Source organism: Akebia trifoliata, chromosome 2 (assembly GCF_017979445.1).
Source record: "Akebia trifoliata isolate Shusen 1 chromosome 2, ASM1797944v1, whole genome shotgun sequence".
NCBI lineage: Eukaryota > Viridiplantae > Streptophyta > Magnoliopsida > Ranunculales > Lardizabalaceae > Akebia > Akebia trifoliata.
This window is the reverse complement of record NC_141376.1, coordinates 4,279,566-4,298,795: the sequence shown is the minus strand read 5'-3', so window position 1 is coordinate 4,298,795 and position 19,230 is coordinate 4,279,566. Positions and strand designations below refer to the sequence as shown.

Below are 19,230 nucleotides of genomic sequence, written 5' to 3'. Positions count from 1 at the left end.
TATTTGTTAACAAAATCCCTTTAAAAATGCATAATTATATAAATATATTAAAATTTAATTTAGAAAAAAAAATTAGGTGTATGCATTTAGTTTTGAAAGGTTTGCTTTCTTTTCATTTGAATTCGAGAGCCGATTGAAGTGACTGGTGACAGTAATGGAAAAGAGGGTGGCTAGAATAAAACTTGGGCTTAAAGGGCGTGAGGGAGAAAAAAGAGAAGTCAAAAGCGAAAGAAGGTCAAAATGGGTTGTCTATAACAGTCATGGACATGTCCTTAAATCTTCATATTATCTCAAATTGGAAAACCGGCCCTTTCCTGAATGAAATAGTTCTCTCGCACAAGAAGTACAACTCCCTCTCTCTCTCTCTCTCACCAGGTAAGCAAACCAATACACATTCACCCTTTATCTCTCTTTCTCTATGAACCTGGACAAAACTATCTCGGAATTTCAGTTTTCCTGCATTTTTTGGAAGCTTTTTCTTGAACTGTCGAGTATCTTTGTTTATTCTTCCTTTTTCTGCAATTGTGTGTGATTTTCCTGTATAATTCAGTGGCTTCTTGGAGAATTTTTGTAGTTGTTTTTGTAAAATTTGATTTGGAAATGAGAGCGTAGATTCTCCCGATAGATTTGTAGTTGACCTTCAGATCTCTCTTTATTTCCAGCCTCTTTCTGATTCTTATCTCCTTTAGATCTTAAGTTCTTATTAGTTTTACTGATTATGATTCCATAATTTGTTAAATATTTCTGAAAAAATTCTGGATCTTTGAATCTCTCCATTAGACTCTGTTTGCCTACACCTTGAGCTTGAATTAGGAGATTGAGCATCCAAGATACGAATTTTAGTGAGTTAAGTTCTCCTATTGGAAAGTGAGTCTCCATCTCGATCATCTAAATCTACATGTAGGTAGATTATATGTTGGAATCATAAGTGATATTAGGTCAAAAGCTTTTGCTTCTGAATTTGCAAGATTGATATCAAAGGAACTAGTTGGTTGGTACTTGGTAGTGTGTAGATGATACAAAATGATAATAAAGCTGTAAGAACTCGGTCAAAACTGAAGGCTAGGTTGGATTGGAAGGAAATTTGATTTAAGTCTACTTGGTTCTGCCTTGGGTTGACTGGATTCCCATGATTTTGACCAAGATCTTGTAAATCTGGGTTAGTTCTTAGTAATCGTAAACCTAGATGACCAGGATAGTGCCCAAGTGACTAGACAGATCCAGGAAAGAACCTTGATTTCTTGTGACATTGCTCATCAATTTTATGCATATTCAGTGTTATAAGTTCTTTGTTTAGTTCATCATCTTATGATTTTATTTTTATTTTTTCATTATTTTAAAATGTACTTTTGATATATTTTCTTTTACGTTATGAATTGTCATTTTTCTGCTTCATTATATGTATTGGACTATGATTCATGATCTACCAATTCTTATTATTGAGTTATGGAATGAGTCGTGATAATCTAACTACCCCACGTGGCAAACTCAATTGACTACCCTGACGTGAAAAGTTAGGGAACCGTAGATCTGCGCTCCTTGGGATACACGTTCCCTCAAGATACACTTTTTTATGGGGAAGTGCAGTCGTGTATCCTGAGGAGCACAGATCTACGGTTCCTTAACTTGTCACGTCAGGTAGTCGAATGAGTTTGCCACATGGGGTAGTCAAATGATTACGATTCTTATGGAATTGATCTTCATATGCAATACTTTTACATAATTATTTCAATGTGATATGTTGCATATTCCAGCTTATTGCCCGAGGGTTTGTTCTCTAATTTGTTACAACAATAGTCCCACATCAGTCCTGGGTGCTCGATTTGTGCGGTGTTTGAGGTGACGACAACCCTCACCTTACAGGCCGGTTTTGTAAGGTTGAATTAGGCCTATGGACCTTAATATAATTGTACCACAATAACCTTGTTAACAAATTTCCAATCTCAACGTACTAGATTATCTCAACTTCTTGTAGATAGACTTGCCAAAATGTTTTAGGAAACCAGGGTATAAAATTGACTTCTTTAATGGCCTTATATGAGGTTTACTGTTGTAGGTTGGAGTCCATTGCAGACTGACTTACTATGTTTCGGCGAAGGCAATCTCATAATCATCAGGAGAATGATTCTGTGCAACAAGATGCAAAGGTAATTCAAAGCCTGTAGATACACAAGGGAGATAACAATTAAAGTTTTCAAAGTATTTTTTTCACCTAAATTTCAAATCCATATTTTATTAAAGGGTGATAACAATTCTAGATAGTCCATATAAAGCAAATCCATATTCTACAAACAGGTTAATGAGCTCAAAACTGCTATTGGACCATTATCTGATCGTAGTGTACGGTATTGTACTGATGCATGCCTGAGGAGATATTTGGAAGCTCGAAATTGGAATGTTGACAAGGCGAAGAAAATGTTGGACGATACTCTCAAGTGGAGGTTGACCTATAAGCCCGAGGAAATTCGTTGGGTAAGTCAGATTGACCTTTGCCGAGATGTTTTCAACAATATACAAAATTCAGAACTTTATCTGTTGCTCTCCAATTCCTTTTTGTTTCTCTGTCACCTTAATTGTTTATATGTTCTCGCTAGGATGTAAAAATGTGACCATCTCTTTTATCGATTATCTGTGAAAGTAAACTAATCTCTTATCTTGCACTTACTGTATTAACTTATTTCATTATTCAGCATGAAGTAGCAAGTGAAGGTGAGACTGGGAAAGTGTTCAGGGCAAATTTTCATGACCTATATGGGAGGACTGTTCTTATATTAAGACCAGGAATGCAGGTCTGTATTTGGATTATCTTCTGTAAGATGTGTGTGCGGTTCTGGCCAATTTTAAAAATCAACCGTATTTTACCTTATTTTTGCAGAACACGACAGCGGCTGATAATCAGATCCGGCATCTAGTATATCTCATAGAGAATGCTATCCTTAACCTTCCTGAGGGTCAAGAGCAAATGTCATGGTTAATAGACTTCACCGGATGGACAATTACCACTAACGTGTCCATCAAAACTGCCCGAGATTCTTCGAATATTTTACAAAACCATTACCCTGAAAGACTTGCTATAGCGTTTCTCTACAATCCCCCGAGGATTTTTGAAGCATTTTGGAAGGTGAGTCCTACTAGAACCATTTGGTATTTTTTGCAATGACATCCATGCACCCAAACAATCCTTGTTTTGGGATTTTGTGTTAGTCCCCGTTCTCGATATTTTAGAGAGATTCTATTGCAACACCAACTTTTACTAAGAGCACACCAATTCACATGACATTAATGAAGAATTAGCTCACTCTTGGGTGCTCTTAGTAAAAGCTGGTGTGGCAATAGAATCTCTCGTATTTTATTCTTGAACCAAATATTAAGCGATCCACATAATGCAAAGATTGTGGTCTGCCTAGGAGATTTAGCCTCATAGCCAATTCAATTGGATCATCCTAACAACCCAAGGCACAGATTTTTTAATCTGGTCACTGGGATTTTTTATTGGAATGTTCAAGAAAAGAGTGGTGGTACATCTCATTGCTCACACAAATACTGGATCCAGGAGATCTCTAAGTGGATATGCATGTCAAACCTATGTCAAATAGACAAACTTGTACTGTCTGTTCATCAGTCTACACATTTCTGTTTGATAAATTCTCGACAAATAGGCCTTGTTAGTTCATACTGAAAGTTAAGGCCGTTTATTACAATTGCTCTTCCATTCTCCTTGAATTTAGAGGATTTCTTTTTATTTTTTGACCAAGAGGATTCCATTTTGATGACCATCTTTAGATGAGAAAAAAAAATGTGTAGATCTTCATAGTGGATTTGTTCTTTGTCCTCCTTGTTAGGATGCTTTGTGATCCTCACTTTTTTCTTTATGTTGTATTGTTCATTTTATTTTGTCTTGACGAAAAAAAAAATGGATAAACAGGACTTGTAAGCATCCTTTTTGGTTTTGCTCTATCATTATTGAATCTTCTTTACTTTAATTTCTTTTAGATCGTCAAGTACTTCCTTGATCCAAAAACATTCCAGAAGGTGAAGTTTGTCTACCCAAAGAACAAATCCAGTGTGGAGCTCATGAGATCATTTTTTGACATGGAGAACCTTCCAATCGAGCTTGGTGGAAAGGCCAAGATGAACTATGACCATGACGAGTTCTCGAGAATGATGGCTCAGGATGATGTGAAAGCTGCCAGCATTTGGGGTTTCGACAATAAGCTTAGCCATGTTAGTAATGGGCATTCAGGAGCAGAGGTGGTCCCAGCACCAGCACCCCTTGCACCTCCTGCCAGCTGAGCGAGCCCAAGCTGACACACAGTATAGTAATCTAAGTAATCATTGAATCGAATTATTGACAAGCCACCCTAGAAATCTTGAACGAATTCTAGATAAGCTGAGCTAATGGGGGAACCTATCATATTTATTAAAAAGAATCTGTAGTTGAAGTGAGGTTCCATTTCCTGTTGAATAAAACCTTCGACCTCTACATTTATAGAGAAGGAACTATAATAGTCATGTAGTGCATGCTTATAGAAGCTTCATGTTCTCATAATCGTAAAGACAATTTAGTGTCTCGTATCTTAGGGGAAACACCATCGGTGAGTTGATGGTGGTACTGCGTTGTGCTTGTCACAGTTGGTCAGAAAACCATCCCTCAGTTCCCACCTAGATCATTAGTTTCAAAAATAACTGAAATCTATTTGATTACTTATGACGACAAATATCTTTGTGGTGATAATCTTGTTGTTTCCACTCCAAATAATCTCATTCCCATGCTATTTTATTTCAAGTTTGAACTATGGAAAAGAGTGCTTCAATGTAAAAAGTTATGTGGTTCGAGGTGGTTAAAAAGAGAGATGATGAACAAAGATATAATTCCAAATAGAGATCTTTTTAATTCGATAAGCATGTTTTTAACGAGTTCAGTAACTCAGTGCTAGCGGGATTTGAACTCAGGTCACTGGCATCATCACCCAAAGACTTCAACAACTAAGCTAGTTGGCACCTGCAATTCTAAATCGAGTTGAACAACAATAATATTCATTGTCACCAAACCCTCCCGTCTGGTAGGAATGCTATCCAGACACATTAATGCGCTGTAAATGTGATTGTGATTGGATAAGGCTTTGATGATGATGATGATGATGATGATGATGGTGTGTGTGTGATTGGGCTTCTGTCAACATGACAACATCAGATGTTGCAGCCACCCATCAAGGGTGGGTACATTTGTCAGCCTCTAGGGACAACATTGCTCTTGTGGGTGACAATGATGAAGGTCCCATTGTAACTTAAATGTTTGTGATCTTTATACACATATTTAGTTTCTCAGCAACAGATTGAAAAAGCAGAGCAAACAGATATGCAAGTTTACAACAACAGACGCCCACCACTCTACATGTTATTAACTCCATCGTTCTCAGATCCCGTTAAGACAAATAACATACTTCCACAAAAAACATACAAAGCTGACTCTGAGCTACAAGAATATATATATATGTAATTCTACTCAGTAAACTTATCTCAATGGTGAATTCATCTCAGCAATGCCACAAAGTTGATTTTTGGATTCGTTGGATTTAATGGACTGCATTGGAGTTGGATTGGGTACTGACAGCGGAGGTTGGATTAGATTAGTCGTCTTTTGAAGGTTTTGGTAGTTGCTTGGTACGTGCGGACCAATACACCTACTCCTATCCCAACTCCCAGACAAACGCCAAGGCCGATCCCAACACCAACCCTCACGCCCGCATTGAACCATGAGAGTTCACCGCCTTCTCCATCTATATATTCTGCCCTTGAGTACACGTTAAAATCTTCTCTCCCTGGCTTGTAGTCTTGGTATTCTGAAATCTGCGCAAGTCCAAAGAAATAGGAAGTAGGACAGTTGGTACCCCCACGAAAGACTTAATTCAATACCAAAAATAGAATGCAAAAGTTTACGAAATTGAAACGGGCAAAGATACCAAGCGAATTTTAAAGGGAGAGAAAAACTAGATAAACATGGCATGGAAGAAGGTAAGAAATCCATCATATTTGATTTGGATGAACTAAATCTGAAGTTGGTTATATTACATCGTGCATACGATGATATCTACCATACAGCAAGTTAAGTAACCATGCAAGAACAATGCTATATATGTTAACCTTTCAATGTTCATGCATATATGAAAGGAGGCTTTATTAATGTGTATGATACATGTATGCAAAGATCATGCTAATGAGAAAGCTTTGATGCGAGTTAAAGGTTCCAACGAAGACGAGAAAAACACTGAAAATGATGAGGACAGAGGTATTAAGAAAAGATACTTGGCTTGATTGAAGCTATGGCTCAAGATAGTTTTGATCACAATATAAGACACTTGAAGCTGACTCCAATATTTAGGATAAAGAACAAATAATGATTATGATGATAAAATTAGATAAAAATAAAATTTTCATAGCCAAATTAAGATATTTACGTTGGATGTCCAAACGCACAACGATACTGAAACAAATTGAGTACGAAACAATGATAGAAACAAATATTACAGATATGGTTTCCACTTTTGAGAAATCAATGAAGATAAACTGGTCCTTCACAAATTGGTTATAAAAACTTAAAAGCAAAGAACTAAGGGGGAGGATCATGGGACATATGTAAAAACAATGGTTTTTCAAAATATGGATTAGAGGCTTTGGATTGAGCTGATTTTTTGTGAGGATGGTCTTTATGATGAGAAGATCATCCTCACAAAAAATCAGCTCAACCTGAAACTTGTAAGTCCATCAAAAGTGGTTTACAACTTATTGGTAAAAATCGACGGTCCACATTCTAAACCACTTTTGATGGGGTTAGAAGTTTCAGATTGGACTGATTTTTTTTTTTAGGATGATCTTCTCATCATAGAGATCATCCCCACAAAAAATCAGCCCAATCCAAAACCTCTAACCCATATTTTGAAAATTTATTATTGTTACATTGTTTATACATATGTCCCATGATCCGTCCCCAAGAACTAAAAAAGACCATGTCAGATTCTGGTATAACATAAAAGACAATGTTGAAAAAGGGTAGATATTGTATTACTCCATACATTTAAAAACATGTGCCCATGCCCATACCCTCCTCATCCAACCTAACTAAGATAAGATTCCATTTGCCAATCCAGACACCTATCTCTAAAAGAAATTGTTTTTTTCTGTAACAAGAGGACATGTCCCAGGACAGGAAACATTTGGGCACCCATAACAGAGAGGTGGGTCAAATATGGGCATGGTTATTTAGGCAGTAAGAATCTAAGATAATAGCTAAACCCAACATCCCAAACTCAAGAAAATTGTAAATCAATCAAAAAATTTAATTTTATGAGTGATCTGTCTAGGAGGATCAAACATGGGAATGGTTATTAAGGCATTAAGAATCTAAGATAGTAAATAAACCCATCATCCCAAACTCGCAAAAATTGTAAATCAACCAAAAAAAATTCAATTTTACCAGCAATTTGTCTAGTTTGTCATCAATTAAGTACCTGTAAATCAAGCTCAGATGGAATTTCTTTCTTGCATTCAGTTGTCTCATACTCAGGGATTGAATCTAACATTCCCTTCCTTGTGTGCTTTCTCCGAAAACTTAGCTGCAAAGTTTTTGTCAAAATTATAGGAGTGCCTGAGAAACAACCCGCAATATAAACCTCAATAGTTGGTGAAGGTGATTCGAGACCAATATATTGTTTTCCCTTTAAGAAGCCAGAGCCTACGGTCATCTCCGATTGACAATTCATGCTCCATCGTCTACTATGGTTTTTCGATTCCCTGATAAACCCATTACCGTTATACATCTCTAAGACCCCAGAGAGCACAAGATCTTCTTTATCATAAACCTCAAATTTCACACTTCCCGTCATCCTTACACTATCAGTGCTCACAAATGTAGCTTCTTCAGTTTTTTTATCGAATCGATCTCTTCTAAGAAGAGAAGAGACTCCTTCAGAGTATATGCTACTCCTCCCACCATTCACTTCAAGGAGAGTATCGGGACTCAGTGGGATATGATTGAGAGCGAGATGCTCGGGTGTTGATTCATCAACCTCGCAATTGCTGACTCTTACATAGAAGACTCTTAGATCGAACCAAGGTGACGATAATTGGGTGTGTGGTGGGTAATTAGAGTGCCTGACGATCTTGTGGCCAGGTTCGGTCCGTTCATCGACGTTCACCACCTCGTAAGAACACTCCATCACCTTCGAATTCAGTCCTCGTGCTCCTCAATGGAATTCTTCCACATCATAGAGATAATTACTTGGGAAAAACCATATAAAAGCTAATCAGAGATTGGTATTGGAAACCTGTGCCAAGATCAATAGAACACTTTAGAAAAAAATGCAAAATTATAGAAAAGATAAACAATTAATTATAGGAACTTAGTTCAAACATCCGGAAAGCAATCTGAAAACAAGCAAATCAGACCCATATCATCATCAAAGAAAAAGGTAAGAGAAAAACAGAAATAAAGTATGTTTATGTTACTCTTTTGGTTCAAAATGAAAGAAACCGAAATTCAGAGAAGAGTCAAAGTAAAAGAAGAAAGAAGAGAGAGCCCAATACAAAACAGAGAAACAGACCAAGACAGAGGGCCAAAGCTTAACAGGAAGATCTCTTAAAATGGATTAGTAATATAAAACACAGTGAAAGAAAAAAAAAATCCAATTCAAGAGATTAAAACCCAACAAAAACCCTTGAAAAGGAAAGAACAAAGAAATGATAAACTGAATTCAACCTTACAGGCAAAATGAAAATTGAATCAAACAAGATTTAAGGAAACACAAACCATCAGCAGCATCAGAGAACCATTTTTCTCCATTTTTGTGTTTGAGAGAGAGAGAGAGAGAGAGACCACAAATATACACTCAACAATTACCTGGCGATCGACAATCATACACGTCAAACAACATGCCAAAACTCGATTTTTGGTTTTTTAATGATCACTAGTATCCAAATTCCAAAGTCTAAACATAAAATTATGAAACAAAAAACACATACCATCCACAAATCTCTCCTCTCCCCTTCTTTTCAAATCAAAATACAATAGAATTCCAGCCTCGCGTGACTTCTCGATTCGCTTTCAACAGCCAAGAAAAACAGAGCTTTCGATCTCCCGAGAAATTCTGACCAAGACCTCAAATCAAAGAAAGGAGAACAACCCAAGACCTCAATTCACATTAAAACAAATTGGGTTCTTTTTTCCTTCGAGAAACGAATCTGTGGTGATAAAAAGTCTGAATTTTCTTCCTCTATTGTGGTGGGGTTAGTTCGTAACTTGATACTAATTTATGTCCGTCTAGAGATCCTGACGAGGAGGAGATGGGCCCTCTCTGAAGTCTGACCCTTATTCGGATCTTATCCAAAATAAGGATTAACGTTCACGTTGTCTTTTCAATATCAATATATGGAAATTCAAGACCCGGATTTTGGTTCAACAAACTTTTGGCTGGACCGAGTCCGATTAAATTAAGAGAGATTTATTGGACAGACCTATATGTTACAATTTTATTACAAAAACTCCCTTACTTTATGAAGTTTGTTAACTGAACAAACCTTATTTTATAAATCAGGTTAGCATGACTAACTTAGTAAGATCTCAAATTTTACTAAGGGTTGTTGGGTCTACATGGATTATCAAATTGGCAATCCAACATCATATAGTGTCCTAGATTTCATGAAAAAACTAAGATCAAAAGAACATAATTCAAAAAGAATTTTTTTTAAACTTAATTGAATGTATTGAAAATAGAGGGCTACCGAACTTCCAAATCTAAAACCAAAATTCATAGGTGAAAATTGACTTCTTCTTTTTTGATTTTTTTTCGTAATTCTTAGAATTTTGACCTATGTTAAGTAACATAAATTTTATGACGTGACAACTATAAGGTTTGTTGGGTAACAAACTTAATAAAGTAAGGATTGGTGTGTAACCAACTTTATAAAGTACAATTGTCATAGGAGAGGTATTTTTAAATAAAAATGCAACCGTTAGTTTTGTCAGATGAATCTCTATTAAACTAATCCTTAAGTACCATTAGGTTTGTTGATTTTAACATCATTTATGAAGATTAATCAAAAATAATATAAATAAGTGGATTTTGAATAAGTCTAACTGTGTTTAGGTCATAATAGTGTTGACCCGTTTAACATGACTATTAAATGTGTCGTGTCTAAGTTGGGGATTAGAACTTATTTTGACACGTTTAATTATTAAGTATTAAATTTTTAGTTTGAAAGAGAAAAACACTTCCTAAATAAGAATATCTTCTTGATTGTGTTACTTTGTGGCATCTAAAGACAGTGATGCGATGCCAAGGGATGTAGAGGACAAGATTGTAACAATTTTGATTATTATTTTTCAATGATGAATTTTAATTTTAAATTTAGAAGTTTGGTAACTGTCCATTTTCAGCACCTTGAATCAAGCTTAAAAAAGATGTCGGGTTGTTAATAAGATAGTCCATGCAGACGCAACAACCCTTAATAAGATTTGAAATCTTCAAAATTAGTTAGGCTAGCCTAACTCTTTGGAAAATTGTCTCCAAAACCCTAAGCTTTTGATGACTTTGTCCTAATGAAGAAATCTAAAATCTCACTTACCTCTAAATTTAAAATTTTATTGAACTAATTACATGGGTTAGGCTAAGTTACCTATTTAATAAATTTCAAGTTTTTGACACAATTATCAAATGGGTGAACTTCAACACTATAAGAAAACAACACGACCTGACTCATTGCCACCCCCCAAGTAAAAACAACAAAATCAAAAGCTTATATCAAAGAAAACATTTAAATTCCTAAAAATCTTTTATATGTAACTAGGTGTCATGTAACGTGATTATAAAGATCGTGGGATTTTAAAGGATTCTTTTGACGAAAATGAACTTGATAGTATTAAGTTAACATGAGGGCATTTGTGAGATTCTAAATTTTGGTTTCTAACCATTTCAACTCTTCCTTCTCTCATAATAATAATAATAATATAATAATAATAATAATAATAGTAAAGATCTAAAAAGTAGAAAAACAACTAAACAAATAAATTGGTTGACTTGGCCAATTTTCTAAACTACAATAAAGGTATGCTTAGATGCTATTAAAATTTGTTGAACAAAATGACATTTTAATATTCAACTTAAATAACACAAATTGTGGTAGTCAAATTTTTGCACATTTGCCATCCCCATGCCATTGGAGGATCCATGTTAGTGCCCATCATCTCCATCATACCTTCATAGGATTCATGTTGGTGCCCGTCATTGATCACCTAAACTTCATGAGAATCGAGCCACTTTGTGAAATTTCAGCTCCTCAAACTTTTTACGTACTTATCAATATATCTACCTTGACTTGATCATTTTAGTTTCCACATTGTATACATCTAGAGTGGATAGTGAAAATCATCCTCCCACGACTCAATACATGCCAGGTAAGCCATAATCTGAGAAGATTATAAAAGAGAGGCCTTTTCGGCATTAATTTCTTGGATTAGAGCTTAAGTGGCATGCATTGAGGTGTGGGAGGAGGGTTTCAAACCCCCCCACTCTTGGTATATACAATTTCTACAATGTGCCTTGCAGAAATAAGAAATTCTCAGATAATAATCATCAAGAAATATAGTGTATGGTTATTATATATGATCATTTTTTTTATAATAAATTTAGTGAATGTGTCAATAAGCCAACATGTTCTGAAGAAAACGCTGCTATACGTATGTTGCCAAAGCACTTGGGGGTAGGGCTGCTTCCACTTGAAGAGTTTCAATAAAATACTTCGAAATTAGACGTTTGGTGACAATTCATAAATTACTTTTTAGGGCTAAAATATTTTTCTGTGATTGCTAGGCTTCGGTAATAAAACAAAAAATTGTATGTAAGATTGTGTTTAGATAATCATATTGTCCCTTACATAAGAAGTAGTTTTGGTCTCAAAAGGTAAATACATTGTACTAATAGGTATTTGGTGGTTTCATTAATCAAATAACACAAATAAAGTAAAATGTTATAAATTTTGAACCCATTAAATTTGTAAATGATGGCATTTCTTAATTGTTGAAGATGTTTCTGGTGTCAGTTCATGGATAATGGAAGAAAATGGGCAGCAAAACATAATAGATTGGGATGTTAGTATGGGAGAAGATATTGAGGGGAAAAATTACAAATAGGGGTATTTTGATAGATATTACAGAAAATGAGGGAACATATATGTAACGTTGGTGTCACTAAGAGATAGAGGAGTGCATTGGAGATGATCCGAGGAAACATCAAATGGATGTGTTTTGGTAAATTTTCTTAAAAAGATGGACAAATACGTCTTAATCATGCTAACTTGGCATCTCGCGTAGATTCTTGCAAATGAGAGTCCTAGGGTGACTGTGCAGGACACTGTATTCGGCACTGAACTGATGTGGGGGTGTGCACAAAACCGTTGATATTTATCACTCATATCTCGAAGAAAACATCTATGGTTCCATGCACAACTCTACATCAGCTTAGTGTCGAATGCAGTATTCTATTTAATCACTCTAGTGTATTCCTCTTGCAAAACCAAGAAACCAAAAACACATTTAGAATGAAATAAAACATTATCGTCTGACCGAAGGGACTCGTCCCATTTCAAAAGGGTGGGGGGTAACTCTGTGATACCCAAAATATTAAAATAAAGTATTATTATTTTCTATCCACTGATTTGTTTTGCCTAAAAAATGCCAGAGATTCATCAGATGTGTGGGCCAAAAAATTATTGTCTAAAAGACCAAAACAGTTTGTTATGGACCAAAGTTTAAGTTGACCCAGTCCATCAAATGGTTAGGTCCCTTATTATCATGAAAATTCTTTTGGATTTTTTCCTCTCTACACACACAATCCCAACAGATGTTATCTAGTTCGTTGATTCACTTGGTTAAAATTCTGATTCATAATTCACCACTCTAGAATGGTTCATTGAAATAGATGCTACCTGGTTCATTGATTCACTTGGTTAAAATTCGGGTTCATAATTCACCACTCTAGAATGATTCATTGAGAGAGGCAGAGATAATTCATTTCTTGGATCACTTAAAGATGTCAGTTCGATTCACTAGTTTAGTAAGCTGGAGATATATAATTCAAGCATGAAAGTAACACAATGTAAAAAATTCTAATCAAACCCATCCTTTGAGTGCTGCTTCAATTGGTTATCCAAACTCAAGGGCCATTAGGCCCAAAAGTAGCCCACATGGAAGAAATTGAGAGTTGAAGCCTCTGTGATTCATTAACATCACTCAACTCCATAACTTTGGGGGATGCCGATTTTACTATTGGCATAATTCTGTCCTGTCTCTCTCAAATATGTTTGTGATCAGAGTAGAGGATGAGCACGCTACTGGATTATTTTCAAAGGGGAGATAATTAGCTTATTTTGATAACAAATCATTACAGCTTTGTTATACAATTTCAACTAGTCCAAGTGTCCAATCAAAATGTAACAAAATCTCACTAAAACTTTGGTAGATACTCTGTAGAATCAAATCTGAGTACATAGACAGATCGATAGAACATCCTCCATACTTTAGTAACCAAAATTTCCTTTTCGAAATGCAGTGGCAATCCAAACTATTGGGCTAGGTATGAGGAAGACAACTATCTAGTGAGGTGTGCGGGTCTACATGAGTATTATTGGTGAGAAATTAAGCCCCACCACAGTGTGGGTGTCACCTCCATAACATATTTCAACGTCGGCAATCTTCACATTTTCATTCCCTTATCCACCCACTTAACTAGTTGAGTGATTTTCTTCTATGTGGACCATAGATGATTTTCAAGAAAGAGACAGGCCTCCAGCAGAAATGAAATAAAGCAGGACATGGATTGATTTCATTATCAAGTCATGGGTTCAATCCAATATCATCGAACAACCCAATATGCTTATAGAAATCCAAAAAAGCTAGACCACACCAGGCAGAGGAATAAAAAAAAAGCCAGAAAATAAACATAAAAATAAACTCTGAAAGAAAGGGCTTATATCATTCAGCCCTCTATCATACCATAGGTGTGACCCACCACACATCATCCTGTACTCCGCAATTGGTGGGCATAAATTCCACACCAACTGGACAATTTTCAACTCTCAGATGTAAAGCCGGTTTTCCTTGGCTTGTCCAATTCTGAGCTTTTCCTGAATAGTCACTGTTGCCCAATTGAATGTTATACTCCATCAAGAGGTGGGACACTAATAAAATGATCTGAATCAATGATTTGGTCATGTACACGAGCACAGGGAGATAAGCTTTGTATATGGCATAGCCATCTGCAACATATATTTCCTCATGCGTTAAATGTGAATCAACGATTGTCCACATTCCCAGCTTAATAGCCCATGTGAAGAGACAAATATGCAAAAAGAATTTCATCAAAGCAGAATACTTCCATCAGATTAAATACTATTTACAAACCATAGACATGCCCATGCGTGATTGAATAGATGCTGTAGACACCTATTACAGAAAGCGATTACCAGACAACATATTCTACCTGAACAAGTTTAGCTAAAGTTCATTGGCTTAGTTAAAGTTCGTTGGAGTAGAGGCACTCATCCACCAATTGGCGAAGGTTGGGATTCTCGAGGGCAGCTGCAACCCTTTCTTTATCATTCAACTGCTTATTAACTGCCAAAAAAAGGAAAAACATGGTTAATGATAGTTTGGACCTAAGAGAGAAGAAAAAGGAGAAAGGGTTCTAAAAAACTAGAAAGGTTAGAATAGATATGCATTTTTTGCATTGGATGAAGAGGAAAACGTACACCAGGGGAAAGAAACTTCTCTCCCTTCCTCTCTTTTGAATGATCCAGGTGAGTAGGAACTAGAGACCCACCATCAGATGGCTCCGACCAAGAACCCTGGGTCAGAACTGCCCAATTAAATGAATGTAACCATTGACCAATTGGCTTTTCTTTCTTTTTTAGAGAACCGTTTCACTATTTTTATTTATTTTTTCTGATCATCCAAAAGAATGAGATACATGAAATGGTTAAGAAATTCAAATGAGATCAATTCTTTGCCTCATCCGGATCGGACACACTGATAGTGGATCACAATCCCCTGAGTTGGTTCCCCACGTTTGGCAAAGAAAGGAAAGTGGAGTTCTTCCCAGGAGCAACACCCCCCACTCCCAACATTAATATTCTTTGAGACAAATGTTTCAAAGTTAAAACAAGTTTCTTAATATTCAATTCAAACTAGGAAGAAGCTTGGTATCTGATGAAGAAAAGCGTATTAGGCTTTCTTTTATTCTACCTGACTCTTCATTGCATGAGATCCCGGAGACACTTTGATGTCAACCTGCACAAATGTGTCATCAGATATATAAATAAGACTAATTCTGGGTGAGAATCAGATTTTCAGGAGGGAAATACAGGGTTGTGGGGAAGGGGGGTGGGAGGGGGCGCTTTTACTTGAACCCGTAGAGTGAAAATAAAATCCCAATCTTTCTATCAAAACTTTCAAGAGAAAAAAGTCATTGCAACATTTATCAATTATTGCGATGTGTCTCATTTCCCATAACCAGGCAATGATGCATACCACAATACTGACATTAAAACCTTAACCAGATATCTCCAGAGAAAAGTCAACCAATAACCAGATACTTGAGACAAATGAATCTCTAGGACATTTGTTTCATTTTTAAGAAAGCATAACCTCACTGGTAATGTACATAATAATGCTACCAATTGACCACAGGACTGCAAGAAAAACATTAGAGAACAAAGCAAACTAAACTTTGGGCATAACTAAGGAAATCAATGGATTAAAGGAAAAAACCTCAGTAGTTGGGAAGCCAAGCAAAATAGAAGAAGAATGCAGTATATCATTTATTCTTCCCCAACAAGAAGGCATAGAAATTTCTCTTGATTCATAACAAACTTGATTCAAAATTTTCAATATAATATGGAATTAAGTAAAACAACTCACCTTGAAATGTGGAGGGAAACAATTCATCAGTTTAACTCTAAGACATAAACCAATGACTGTTGCCATGCTACAATGCTGGATGGTCGGAGTGAAGGTTATCCTACAAGTTCATGAGAAAAATCAGCACATCAGAGTAGAAATACAGTAGAAACCATCATTAACTCCAAAAAAACTAGAGACAATGCAGAGTTGTCCAGAAGGGGGAAAAAGCAATTAGACAAAGAACAAAAGAAGATGACCATCAAAGGAAGATAAACTTTCGACGACGTCACAGCCAACTGTGTGCTATCAAAAGCGATAATTTTCTTTGCCTCGGGTCTATTATACATAACAATGGAGAGACTGAGGAAGATATTGCCCATAGAATTAGAGCTAGATGGTTAAAGTGGAGGTGTGATTCTGGCGTGCATACCAATCAAATTAAAAGAAAAATTTTATAAAACAACATGAAGAACAACAACGTTTTGTGGAGCAAAATCTTGGGCGGTCAAGAAGCATCATGGTAATGAAGTCAAACTGCTGAGAAAGGGATGTTACAATGCATGAGTGGGACAACTAGGAAAGACAAAATTTAAAGTACAAAACATTCAAGAAAATGTAGGAATAGCTTCAATAAGTGATAGATAAACTAAGAGAGGAGATCTTTGAGCATGTTCACCGAATGCCAATTACAGTCCAATTTAGAAGGAATAAACAAATTGAATGTCTTAAAAGATTGGGAAGAAGACCCAAAAGATAATGGATTTATAGTGAAAGCTGGTATGAACATACATAAGACGTAGCTTTGGACTAAATTGAATGTAAGAACAAGATTCATTAGCCAACCCCAAAGGTTTGAGATAAGGCTTCGACACTATTATGTGGTGTGCGGAGGAAAAAATTAAGCACCTGAAGACAGCAAATTTTTGTTTGCCGAAGATTAATGACAATGTGGGGTCATACCAGACATGGACATAGTATTGCCAGTAAAATTAAAAATAAAAATTTGAAGGAAAAAAAAAAGGGTCAACAAGTATTTCCATATAATTAACTGATAGAGATTAAACAACAGAACCCCACCTCCCTGTAGTTTCCAATTGTTTGTACCCACAGAGTAAAAAACGAACCAACATTCAAAAAAGAACAGTTATTGATGTATACTTACATATTCTTAAGGTTTTAATCGAATTATTAGAAGCAAATAGAATCACAATTGTAAGTCATGGGTTGTTCAAATTATGAGATTTTTGCAACAGATCAATGCAACTTTACACTGTGAAATCGATGGAAACTTAGCGAGTACAAATGAAATTGAAGAAATCCGAGTAAATAAGTAACCCTTACAGTATGCGTCCGAGCTTCTCATCAACGGTAATTGATTCCTCAGAGAGAACACTGAGCTGTTCCAGCGAATAAGGATGCTCTGGATCTCTAATATCCCTAACTGAATTTGTTGACTTGAGTCAAAGAATCACAAAATTTTCAACTTCACCCATTTCACCAAAACAAAAAATCAAAAAATCACTTACAGATTCCACTTGTTTAAATCAAGAAAAATAAAATAAAACAGAAAGATCGAATTATACGTCTCTGCAACTGTTTTAAACTGTTAACGGTTCAGATCGGAAATAAATAGGTACAAATCGGATCTGATTAAGAAATAAAAGAAAAGGATATCATAGATGTCGAGTGGATCGACTGCATCGTCGCTGTGGAGATCTTCGGTTCTAGCGATCCTCTCCTTCTTGGCGTGGACGATCGGATTCGCATTGATCAACCCTAGAGTCATTCTCTCTCTCTCTCAAGTCTCAAACTACGACTGTTCTTCTCTTTTTGAGGTTGTCTGTTAACCCTCGCTTGACGCTTCAGGGGAAAGAAATGTTTCAGCTTAAAACATCAAACGCGTGAAGAAACAGAGAAGGAAATTGTATCCCTAGACAAATTTTACTTATCCCCTGGAAGATCTGCCGATCGCTAGGAAAGCTGTGCTTTGGGTCTTATCTTAACCGTCAGTTTCGTGGAGAGATTTAACTGTGAGTTGAGGCTAGATAAGTCCAACAGATTAAAGAGTGAGGGACCCACTTTAATGTTGATGATCTCACTTCCACCTATCACCAAGCAAATACAAAATGATGATGCCAACTTTTCCGCCTAATTATACATGACAATTCCCTATTTTCTCGTGTGTGTGATCCACTCAAATGAGAATAATATTATGAGTCCTAATTTCCTAACTAAGAAAATTTTCACTCGCTCAATACTCAGTTGGCGTGGTAAGGACATGGAATCATAAATAATTTCTCTTGGGATACACATGAGATGTACAATATGTATCCCGAGAAATTTTTTTTTACGGTTATGTGTCTTTGCCATGTCAGTTGAGTATTGATTGAGTGAAGATTTACTAGCTAGAAAATCCTTATTTTAAGACTATAAATAATTAAAGCAATAAAGAAAAGAGTTGTGATGAATGCAGACGATAAATTATATGCAATTAACATGGCAAGGGCACATAACCATAAATCTTTTTCTTAGAGATACACAAGGTAAAAAGATTTGATGTTCTGTGCCCTTACCACATCATCCATGTACAAACTATAATATCGTGTGCATTCATCAATATTCTAAAGAAAATTAAGTTTTTTTTTTAAGCCGTGATAAATTGACTTGGCTAAACATACATGGGAGACATGGTAAGGGCACATAACCATAGATCTTTTTCTTCGAGATACACAAGGAAAAAGATCAATGGTTCTATACCCTTGCTACATCAATACGTACAAATTGCATATGTTTTGCCATGTCAATTCATCATTAGTCTTTTGTTTTCCTACAATTTCTTTTCCGTCTTACTCCACTAGTCCAAAGAGTAGGTGAGATCATTGAGAATATGAGTATGGTTATAGAGTTTCTTTACAATATGTAAAGTTTCTAGGGGTGCAACTTAATTCGATTCAAATCGAGAACTGAACCAAACCACATAGAATTTGGATTGGTTTGGTTCGGTTTAGAATTAAATCGGTTCAGTTTCGGGTCTAAAAAATGAAGAATCAATGAATTCGGTTCGGTTCTCAGTTCAGCCAATAAAAAAAACCGAACGAACCCGAAAATCGAATAAATATTTATTTAAATTAAAATATAAAATATATAATTCATTTTTAAGTTTTTAACAAAAACCTAATCGAGTTTTCTTCTGTTCCCTCTACTCTCTTGTCTTGCAGTTGCAGCGTACGTGTGGTTGATGGTTGTACCTCCCTCCGGTGTTTTCGACTTAACTCCGACAG

At 35.9% G+C, this 19,230-nt stretch overlaps 3 protein-coding genes across 6 annotated transcripts; 1 reads left to right on the top strand and 2 right to left on the bottom strand.

Moving 5' to 3' along the window:
* Positions 1–249: 249 nt before the first annotated feature.
* Positions 250–4,786, top strand: LOC147408929 (Sec14p-like phosphatidylinositol transfer family protein). Of its 3 annotated transcripts, none has more exons than XM_086423798.1 (6): positions 250–375; positions 2,057–2,147; positions 2,296–2,472; positions 2,691–2,789; positions 2,876–3,121; positions 3,994–4,786. In XM_086423798.1, the coding sequence occupies exons 2-6, from the start codon at positions 2,085–2,087 to the stop codon at positions 4,291–4,293; spliced, it is 885 nt and encodes a 294-aa protein (XP_086279924.1). In that variant the 5' UTR covers positions 250–375; positions 2,057–2,084; the 3' UTR covers positions 4,294–4,786. The 3 variants fall into 3 exon arrangements, with proteins under 3 accessions (XP_086279924.1, XP_086279939.1, XP_086279933.1); XM_086423813.1 differs by lacking the exon at positions 250–375 and adding an exon at positions 1,617–1,839; XM_086423807.1 differs by lacking the exon at positions 250–375 and adding an exon at positions 1,617–1,877.
* Positions 4,787–5,360: 574 nt separating this feature from the next.
* Positions 5,361–9,361, bottom strand: LOC147408928 (Erythronate-4-phosphate dehydrogenase family protein). Of its 2 annotated transcripts, XM_086423784.1 has the most exons (4): positions 9,019–9,361; positions 8,807–8,896; positions 7,509–8,324; positions 5,361–5,850 (listed from the first exon to the last, which is right to left on the bottom strand). In XM_086423784.1, the coding sequence occupies exons 3-4, from the start codon at positions 8,214–8,216 to the stop codon at positions 5,626–5,628; spliced, it is 933 nt and encodes a 310-aa protein (XP_086279910.1). In that variant the 5' UTR covers positions 8,217–8,324; positions 8,807–8,896; positions 9,019–9,361; the 3' UTR covers positions 5,361–5,625. The 2 variants fall into 2 exon arrangements, with proteins under 2 accessions (XP_086279910.1, XP_086279917.1); XM_086423791.1 differs by lacking the exon at positions 8,807–8,896.
* A 5,032-nt stretch (positions 9,362–14,393) lies between these two features.
* LOC147408927 (protein AE7-like 1) lies at positions 14,394–17,976 on the bottom strand. Its single transcript, XM_086423772.1, is given in 6 exon segments — positions 14,394–14,665; positions 15,293–15,310; positions 15,313–15,337; positions 15,968–16,067; positions 17,291–17,396; positions 17,624–17,976. Coding segments are annotated over 6 exon segments (462 nt in total). The 5' UTR covers positions 17,736–17,976; the 3' UTR covers positions 14,394–14,564.
* Between the last annotated feature and the right edge of the window lie 1,254 nt (positions 17,977–19,230).

Excerpts from the sequence above, each read along its gene's own strand:
- LOC147408929 (XM_086423798.1), top strand. The coding sequence starts at position 2,085 with ATGTTTCGGCGAAGGCAATCTCATAATCATCAGGAGAATGATTCTGTG. Across the intron at positions 2,148-2,295 it reads CTGTGCAACAAGATGCAAAG|GTTAATGAGCTCAAAACTGC; the intron begins GTAATTCAAAGC and ends TTCTACAAACAG. Across the intron at positions 2,790-2,875 it reads TATTAAGACCAGGAATGCAG|AACACGACAGCGGCTGATAA; the intron begins GTCTGTATTTGG and ends TTATTTTTGCAG.
- LOC147408928 (XM_086423784.1), bottom strand. The coding sequence starts at position 8,216 with ATGGAGTGTTCTTACGAGGTGGTGAACGTCGATGAACGGACCGAACCT. Across the intron at positions 5,851-7,508 it reads CATCTGAGCTTGATTTACAG|ATTTCAGAATACCAAGACTA; the intron begins GTACTTAATTGA and ends GGACTTGCGCAG.